Genomic DNA, 10020 nt, shown 5'->3' on the forward strand with positions numbered 1-10020 from the left:
TCCCGGAGTCCGGGCTGGAGGACTTGGGTTCCTCAATTACGGGGACTTCCTGGCTTTGTTTTGGTGGACACATCTGTCAGTATCGCCCTGTCCCCTCCCTCCCTCCCTCGGCCCCGCCCTCCCACGTGATGGAGGCTGAGCGCTGGACAATATTGACTTTCCGCCCTGATGTTATGTAAGTGTCAGCGGCGTTCCTGGCTGCCCGCAAGTGTAGTCCCCGGCCGGCCGGACGGGAGGAGACGGGGCAATCGCTCCGTCCGACCCCAGGAGGGGCGGGGTGTGCGGCAGCTCAGGCTGGAGGTGGTTTCCCGTCCGTGTTGGTTCCCTGTCTCATGTGGAAGTGAGCTGTTCTTTTGAAATGTGCCTGTTTGTGTGTGTGCCCTCACCTGGGGGCTCTGGGGTTTCACCCAGGGGCCGCGTTGCCGAGCGAAGGGCTGTTAGGGACACAGGTGGGTGAAGCAGGTGCAGTCTCTGGGGGCGTCACTAGGTGCGAGAGGCGGAGTGTTGGAGGAGAGCTTCCCCAGGGCCTCCTGGGGTGAGGAGCGTCACTGCTATGAAGCCCCAGGACCCAGGAGTAAATGAAAGGCCTCCCAGATACGGAAATGTGGGCTTAAAACTTACAGCTGGAGAGGACTGATTCGTTTTCTTACTTTATGATAGTTGTTGGCTTCACGTGTTTAATTAATTTAGGCCTTTAATCGGGGAAGTAATTTAAATGGCAGGCAGCTGTGGATTGCAAAGCTTTTCCAGTGTGGGGCTTTTTCATATGGAGGACCCAGCTCTGCAATAGCATTTTATAAAGTCATGTGCATCCCACTTGCTGATAAAGCCAACTGGCAAGAACACGGCATCCAATATAGTAGTTTCTGTACTTGTTTTTGTCGCACAGTTTGTAAAAATCCGGATTGGTGCGGTTATTGTTTTGTTTGTTTTAAACCACTTGTTCTTTCATCTCAGGCTACTTGGCGGAAACAGCTTTAGTCCAAGTGTTGTGTAATAGGTTTTTCTGGCCAGAGTAGGTTGACAGGTTGGCGATCTCCAGTGTACGACTGGTGTTTGAGGCCATTATTTTTAAATACAATTCTTAAAGGAATTAAAAACAGGTTTTAAAAGTGAGATTTGTAGAAGGTGTGTGGAGTCCCTGTGGTCTTCAAGTCACTGGAATGGATGAGAGAGGATGGCATCCAGACTCTAGCAGGTAGTGACTGGACAAGCCAATTTCAGACTTTTCCCCTTAAAACAGGAGTGCTGATCTCACAGCTTGTAGAAATGTCACTCCGTCTCCTCTGTGACTGCATTTGTGTGTGGGGAATTGTCTCTTCCGGGGCTCGAGTGTAGAATTGCTTCTTGTTATTTTGGGACAGTGCGAGGTGGGTTGGTGGGCCCACTTTGGGAGCACTTTGAGTTTTCTCTGAAACGAAACACAAGTGTTGAAGTCAGTTGCTGTAGGAGCCCCGAATCAAATGTGTGTCTCTAGTGGCAGAAAGCAGTTTCCCTGAGTTAGTAGGTTGCTGTAGGTTTTGTGGACGAGATCATTTGCCATCCTAAATTTATTTATATGTGAGAGACCAGCTTAGACTTAAAGCACTTTCTTAAATAAAAGTTTTGTCTATGGGGCCTTTGAAGAAACGTTTTCCTGTGATGTGCTGGGAAGAAACGCGTATTTAAATTATGTGTAAGAAGCAGTGTCTTCTGCGGTTGGGAACTCGTGGGTTAAATGCTGACTGTTGCTCTTTCTTTCCATGATAAGCGGCCAGAGGACCAGAGGTTAATTTATTCGGGGAAGCTGCTGTTGGATAACCAGTATCTCAGGGACTTGCTTCCAAAGGTACATCGTTTATATATTAACTTCGGAATGTTTTGATGTTCTTGCCAGGTTGAGTTCAGGTCCTAAAGTGCCTCCATATCTCTTTCAGCAGGAAACCCGGCATGTTCTCCACTTGGTGTGCAGTGTGAAAAGTCCGTCCAAAATGCCAGAAACCAGCGCAAAGGTAGGTCTGAGTGGATACCCTGTGTCCTTCAGACTCTCTCGGGGGGAAGAAAGGACATTGGATAAAACTCTTCAGAGAGATTTTATGGTCTTTTTATTGTCATATTTTGTTTCGTCCGCGGTGAGAATTTAGGAATTAGACACTTACAATACAAGTGAGAGTTTACTGCAACAGTGGCAGGCAGGGCCATTATTGGAAAGAGGAGCTGCAGTCACTGTCTTCTGGGGTATGATGTGACCTGCAGAGGCTGCGTGCAGATCACTGAAACTAACAAGGCTCTCTACAGTGGGTTTTCATTGACTTGGGCACATAAGTTTCTTCGAAGGAACTTTTAATTTTTATAGAGAGTAAAAAAGTGAATATATTTTCTTTGGAAAATTTCATTGTGAAATTCTATCAAATGATCTTTAAAGACATATTTGACAGTCTATTTATGTTTCATTTCACAGTGTGCATTAATACATGTAGTGACACACTCTAAATTGGCATTATATCGCTATTTCCTGAAACAGCTGAACATAGCATAGGAAATTCTCTCCTTTAGGTTGTTGGCTGGGCTGTATTTATAAATTGTGCTGGTCACATTTAATTTCTTGGTTTCGTAAGTGTAGCCATAGAGATACAGTTCATTACCAGGAAGCGTTCTCACCAATGATAACTTCATTGGAAGATTTTAATGAAACTATAACATAGTTACTCTAGGAAAAAAATATCAATCAAATATATACACACACACACACACACACACAACACATCTATATTTTGAAATTTCAGAATATTTTTTACATAACATTGTATCTGTTTAATTTTGTTACGTTCAGAGGTCGGGGTGGGGGACGTAGCCATCCCCAGTGAAGTCATTCTTTCAGCTTGATTTCAGCCGGTTGCATCAGGCCCTTTGTCTCATGATCACGTTGCACTCACCTAGGTTGCTGAATCCACAGAGCAGCCCGCTGGCCCCACTCAGGGACAGTATCCTGGGGATTCCTCAAGCGATGGTGTGAGGCTGAGGGAGCCCCTTCGGAACCTTTCTCCCTCTGGGTGGGAGAACATCTCGAGGTGAGTGTTACAATAAAGAACCCGGTTTATGCACCATGAACGGGCCTGTTTGCATCCATTTAGGAATGAGGTGTGCTTACACTGTCTGCTTACAGAACTTTAAAATGGACAGAGTGCTGCTTTATAAGGGTTTCCCTAGAAAGATCTTCTATGAATTTAACCTTTCTCACTACACAGCCTTTTTGTCATTTAAACTCAGTTCTCGCTTATTTGTACTAAATCAACTCCATATAAAATGTGGAGAAATATGTACCGAAAGGCATCTCCCCTCCTGCATGGCTGTGCTTTGCGTGTGCTGACCTCACAGTGGGAGGTCAGTGCTGCTGCAGAAAAACAGCTGTTGGAAGCGCCGTGCGGCTGCTCTGCTGAGCCGCTTGCGTGGCACTGGGGACAGAGGTGGAGAGACGGTTTTAAGAAATGTTCTGCCACGGACTGTTGGCGGTGCTTGGAACAAGGGCCATTTTTTTTTTTTTAATATATTTTATTGATTTTTTACAGAGAGGAAGGGAGAGGGATAGAGAGTCAGAAACATCGATGAGAGAGAGAAACATCGATCAGCTGCCTCCTGCACGCCCCCCAGTGGGGATGTGCCTGCAACCAAGGTACATGCCCTTGACCGGAATCGAACCTGGGACCCTTGAGTCCGCAGGCCGATGCTCTATCCACTGAGCCAAACCGGTTCGGCCAAGGGCCATTTTCTGTGGAGCGACGAGAGCCTTTCCTTCAGAGCCAAAGCCAGAAGTGACTGTCGCTCTTTGATACGTGATGACTGATAGCACCAGGTGTTTGAGGATGAGGAGTTGGTGGCGTTTCTTACTAAATGGTCATTTCAAGCACACACACAGGTGGAGGGAACTGGATGATGAATCCCCACGTAACCATCACCGGCCCAGTAACGACAAAGTGTCGCCATACTTCTTTCATCTATTCCTCATTCCCCCCTTTTTTTTTCCTGAAGATTTAAAAGTAATTCCCGGACATGATATCATGTTACCCCTAAGTGCTCGGGACGTAGTTGTAAAAACCCTTTAGTTTTCTTGCGCATCTGCAGTGCCATCATCGGAGCCAGTGAGCACCGTTTCCCCCTAATTCCATGCACTGTGATTGTTAAATGAGTCACACCGAGGCCTGCTTGTATGGAATACTGCTTTAAAAACACTGGGTGTGGAATTCGGTTAAAAGAGACTGTCAGCATGTGAGTTGGATTCCTTATTGGATAGAAACACTTAAAACTGCTTCCCTCATTTGGGCTGTGCAACTTGAGAACTGAGGCCCATACCTGACTGTGAACTTCACGGTAATAAAACTTGATGATTGCATTCAACTATTTACTGAGCAGCCAGTGCATAGAACTTTAAGAAATGAGTTCACCCAATGGAGATGAGCCTGTAACCAACTCCTGATCTCCCACAATTCCATTAGTTTCCATCTTGTGGAGTTCACTGTGTGCAGCCCACAAAGCCACTTGCGACCCCCATGCCCTGTCCTAGGCCGTGTCAGACTGTTGCATGATGGAAAAATGAGTGTGTTTGGTGTCAAACAAACAGCTCTCAAATCCAGCCCTGCTATTAGCTCAGTGACCCTGTGCAAATAAATCTCGTCTTCCCTGAGCTGCACTCGGGGCTTCCCTGTGAAATGGGGAGAGCTGTCTCCCCACAAGGGGATCCAGTTGGGGATCCAGTCAGATAACGGCCCAGCAGCCTATCCAGGGCACAAGTGGCCGGTGAGCAAGCGTGGGTGCTGCCACATGCACGCATCGCTGGTCCGGGCATAGATCCCGACCTAGAGGAGGGAGAGGGGTATTGGGAGGAGGGAAGTGTCCTTCAGGAAAGGCTTTGGGAGGAATGTGGTTTCTTAGAGCTGCTTCCTAAAAGAGAACAGTGGGGTGAGACCTGCAGTGAGACTCGGCAAGTCCTAAACGGGAGTGGGAGCCACAGCCTGGGCCAGTACAGCTTGTGTGCGTGTCAGTGACGCACAATGAGAACCAGTGCTGGAGGGCTGGACCCGGGGGGAGCGCGTCCTCAGTACTTTCTGTGCTCGCGTTCCAGTCACCTACGAGTAACTGTCACGCCCATTCTTCAGTCTCTGGGATTTGAATTCCTGATTGTCGTTTAAACTCAGTTTTTACTTATTTGTACTAAACCAACTCAAAATGTGCATTAAAAACCATCTTTCCTAGGCCGGAAGCTGCCCAGCCGGCGTTCCAAGGCCTGGGGCCTGGCTTCTCGGGCTACACGACCTATGGGTGGCTGCAGCTGTCCTGGTTCCAGCAGATCTACGCGCGGCAGTACTACATGCAGTAGTGAGTCCTTCCCTGATGTGCGGGGGGCCGGGCTGGGCGGAGGGAAGTCCCATCCTGTTACCGGGCCAGCTAGGGAAGGTCACCCGTGTCTGCAGAGCCCTGTGGTTCTGTGGGTGGAGTACAGTATGAGTGATAGCTGCCAGCTAATTTGTTATCGATGCCCCATGCAGGGGCGCTGGTGTCTGATACATGCTTTCCCGCCTTCACTTATGTTCCTTCCTTTTCAATCTGTATCTTTAAAGCTTTGTGAAAATTTTAATTGGTTACTACACCACACTCTTAAAGTGGCCTGGATATTTCATTCCAGACAAAATATCTTGTTGCTGCTCCTAGGAGTAGAAAAGGCATGTATAGGTAGGATTGTTGGTAAAGACGTTCTTCACTGCCCAGGCAGTGTGGCTCAGTGGTTGAGGATTGACCTGGGAACCAAGAGGTCACTAGTTTGATTCCTGGTCGGGCACATGCCCGGGTTGTGGGTTTGATCCCCAGTAGAGGGTGTGCAGGAGGCAGCCAATCCATGATTCTCTCTCATCCATGTTTCTATCTCTGTATCCTTGTCCCTTCCTCTCTCTCTCTAAAAATCAGTAAAAACGTATTTTTTTAAAAAGAGAAGTTCTTCATTACGTTAAAGAAAAAATTAAGTTTGTATGTACCTATTTAGAGTTCTTCACAGTAAAGTCCCCTGCGTGAGGACGGTGACGACCACGGCCTCACGGAGCTTTGCTCTCAACAGCATCTGCCTCTGTCGTTTCCATTTCAGTTTAGCGGCCACTGCTGCATCGGGGACTTTTGTTCCCTCACCAAGTGCCCAAGAGATACCCGTGGTCTCCGCACCTGCTCCAGCCCCTATTCACAACCAGTTTCCAGCCGAAAACCAGCCAGCCAATCAGAATGCTGCTCCTCAAGTGGTGGTTAATCCTGGGGCCAATCAAAACCTACGGATGAATGCGCAAGGTGGCCCTCTCGTGGAGGAAGATGACGAGATAAATCGCGATTGGTTGGACTGGACCTACTCAGCAGCAACGTTCTCCGTCTTTCTCAGCATCCTCTACTTCTACTCCTCCCTGAGCAGATTCCTCATGGTCATGGGGGCCACCGTGGTTATGTACCTGTAAGCAGACCATCACTTTCCTTTCCCCCTCAGTACAAATCCCACTTTACGGCCACGCCAGCACTTACCGAGCATGTGCTGTGTGCCAAGTGCTGTGTGTGTTGTGAGTGTGAACTGGTGAATAAACATGCCGCCCCTTTAAGAGCCTGGGAGGTGGTGGGATAGAATGAGATGGAGGGACAGACGGTCTTTGCAGGGGGCCTTGCCGTGAGCTTCCAGCTGGGAAGGGAAGGGGAGGGAGGGGGACCTTACCTGCGGAGGAGACCCTTCTGTTGTTGAGTAGACTCACTGTGCTCTTGACTAAGATGGGCTTTTATGTGCTTCCTTTGAAGGCACCACGTTGGGTGGTTTCCGTTTAGACAGAGGCCGGTTCAGAACTTCCCCAATGACCGTCCTCGTCCGGAGGCTGCAAACCAGGACCCCAACAATAACTTGCAGGTATGAGCTTCCGCGCGCCGGCGAGCGTGGCGTGAGGTGCAGGCGCTCAAACCCTCAGCCTTTAAAATCCAGTGTCCTGGTTTACCACTTTATTAGGCTCCATAGCTCAAGATTTCTTCCTGTTTCTTCTTCTTTTTAAAATATATTTTTATTGATTTCAGGAAGAGGAAAGGAGTAAGGGGGGCGGGGAGATAAACATCAATGATGAGAGAGAATCATGGATCAGCTGCCTCCTGCACACCCCACACTGGGGATTGAGCCTGCAACCTGGGCATGTGCCCTTGACTAGAATTGAACTGTAACCTCCTGGTTCATAGGTCGATGCTCAACCACTGAGCCACGCTGGCCCGGGCTCCTATTTATTCTTGATGGTAGCTATTTTGAAAACATTAACATGTCACAGCATCTATCAGGTATTTTTGTCACATGGCAATTTGCATTTTGGCATATTTAAATAATTTTTTTAGGTTCACTATTTTGAGTGTTCAGTGGTCTGCAACCATTTGTTATGTCATGGAAACAGCTAATGGATATTAATTAAGGATTAAGAGCATAAGCATCTCACAGAATAGATTTCCTGAAAAATAACACACAGAAATAGAATTTTTATAAGGCAGTTTAATGCATACTCCTAAAGGATATTTTCAAGTTATATAAATTGGCACCCTACTATCTGTTTTTAGAACCCTGGGTTTCCATTTCAATTCTTTTAACTCACGACATCGCCAACATTGGACTATCCATATTTAATGAGGGGTAACTTAATTACTTGGTTAGTAGTGGTTGAAGATCTAGTTGCTACACCTGCTTTGATACTTGCTGCTGGGAATATTTGAAACGATGAGAATGTCACCAGTGCGGCTGTGCCATGGAGACGGGAGAACACGCCAGCCAGGACCCAGGGCGTCGCTCCCGGGGCCCTGCCCGCCTAGCGCTTCCCATACGGCGCGAGGGAGGGGCCGGGGTTGCCGCTGCCACTGCCCAGCAGGGTCTGGTGTGCATCCCGGTCCTAACTGCTTTCTCGCTGTTTCATTACCAACAGGAAGGCCCTGAGGCTGAAATCGGAAACCCCAACCGCCTCCCTCAGACAGGAACGTAGTGGATGGCGAGCAAGGACCAGCCTTTCATTCATGAGCACAGCGTGGCTCGTCTTCAAGACTTTCTTTGCCTCGCTCCTTCCCGAAGGCCCTCCCGCCATAGCAAACTGAGGCGGTTCGCCCTCCGGCTGCTGGTGGCCTGGGCAGGCATGGACTGGACCGTGGATCCAGCTAGATTTCCTCACCTGGACGCGGCGATGGCACAGAATTGGTAAAGAACCAACAAGGAGGAGGAGATGCTTTTTGTGATCAAGCAAAAGCAGAAAGTAAGACGTGAAGCCATGATACAAATTGATGAACAAAAAATGCCCAAGGCTTCTCATGTCTTTATTCTGAAGAGCTTTACTACCTATTGTCTGTAGTTTATAGGCACTGTACATAGAAGGTGTGTGTCGCATGTTTATGCCTGAGGACCTTTCCCAGATACGTGTGTCTGCATGTGTGTTTGTACATAGATGTCATAGAGGCAGAAATGGTTCTGCTGGTGCGATTTGATTCCTGTTGGAATGTTTAAATTACACTAAGTGTACTACTTTATATAATCAATGAATTGCTAGACATGTTTTAGCAGGACTTTTCTAGGAGAGACTTCTGTATAATTGCTTTTTAAATGCATTGCTTTCCTTCAAACCACGGGCAACTGTGCAGAGGTGGGAACCTTTGCTGGGTTTTCTGTTCAATAAAGTTTTGCTATGACTGATCCTGGCAGAGTCTTAGCCGTTCACTCCATGCCCGGGGCCACTGGAGGGTCAACAGTTGAGATCCTGATTTTTTAAGTAACCTGAATGTTTCGCTGCTTTTTATAAAAGGACTATTGGGACTGATGAAAAATGATAACGTCAGGCCATGAAAGTCTTAATTTACTAAGAATATACTTGTGTTTGCCCACATTCCTGGATTTAAATGGTACTGGCTGACATAGAAACCCATCCAGGTTTCACTCCCCAAACCTCACGTTGGTGGCGTTAGGTATCTTCCTCTCGGCAGTTGTACACACTCTCCTCTCGCCCACTCAGAATGAGGAGGACAGAATTCCTTCCTTCCCTTAGCAACAGCACGGCTCCAGGCCTCATGCCACGCCAAGCCCCCTTTTAAGTCTTGGATGGAAAAGCAGTTCATTTCAGAGGAGGGGCCTGGAACCCGAGACCATGGTGGCACCATTTCTTCTTGCTAAAGGGCTGGGGCCTCTCCCTGTGGTGTCAGGTTGTGAGGATTAAACTCCAGATTCCATGGACCCAAAATAGTCCCAGGAAGGTGCTTCTGGGAACAGCTGACAAGTGTTCAGATTGGCCCCAGCCCCACTAGGACGGGGGAGAACCTTCAGACCACAATTAAGGCTTAAGACAGCTGACAGGTGGGGGACGTGGCAGAAATGTCAATCTTCCTCAACAGTCACTAAATGTCGTCTAATAAGGCACTGTGTTCTATTAATACTTAGAAAATGATTGGTTTCGATCTTCATTATTTTTCATAGGTAAAGCTACTTTAAATATATATATTTTTTACTTATTGAGGAAGAGAGAAACATTGACTGGGTTGCCTGTATATCCTGACCAGGGCTCAAACCCACAACCTGGGTGTGTGCCCTGACCAGGAATTGAACCGGCAACCTTCCAGAGCTCTAGCCAACTGAGCCACTCCACTCAGGGCTGGATCTTCATTATTAAGTAGCAATTAAATAGCTAAGAATGAACCAAAAACTCCCAAATTTCAGCTCAGGCCAACGTAGCAGCTGATTAAGTTTGCAGCTTCCAAGATGTTTGTTGGTTTTAATCTTAGTTCTACAGAAGAAACACTCCCCAAAATGAGCTCATGGTCATTTGGGAACCTCAGGTGCAGCCAAGTTCGCAGGCTTCTTTCCTGTGGCTTCGGGTCTTTAATATGCGTGATGGACCTGAAGGGGGTGTGGCCGGGTCCGCAGCCTCCTTCCTGTGAGGGGCCCCGGGAAAATGCAGTCAGTTACTAGCAGTACCTCAGCTGGCATTCTAAGTAGGAAGCAGGTACTTGGTTAGAATGACATTT

At 47.7% G+C, this 10020-nt stretch overlaps 1 protein-coding gene across 1 annotated transcript; it reads left to right on the plus strand.

Annotated features, from left to right (window-relative positions):
• The first annotated feature begins 168 nt into the window (after positions 1–168).
• Positions 169–8699, plus strand: LOC102422374 (homocysteine-responsive endoplasmic reticulum-resident ubiquitin-like domain member 1 protein). Its single transcript, XM_023749274.1, is given in 10 exon segments — positions 169–300; positions 1751–1828; positions 1917–1991; positions 2920–3050; positions 5230–5352; positions 6113–6463; positions 6796–6901; positions 7944–7983; positions 7986–8014; positions 8017–8699. Coding segments are annotated over 10 exon segments (1158 nt in total). The 3' UTR covers positions 8110–8699.
• The last annotated feature ends 1321 nt before the right edge of the window (positions 8700–10020 follow it).

This window comes from Myotis lucifugus, unplaced genomic scaffold (assembly GCF_000147115.1).
Source record: "Myotis lucifugus unplaced genomic scaffold, Myoluc2.0 scaffold_4862, whole genome shotgun sequence".
In the NCBI taxonomy this organism is placed as follows: domain Eukaryota; kingdom Metazoa; phylum Chordata; class Mammalia; order Chiroptera; family Vespertilionidae; genus Myotis; species Myotis lucifugus.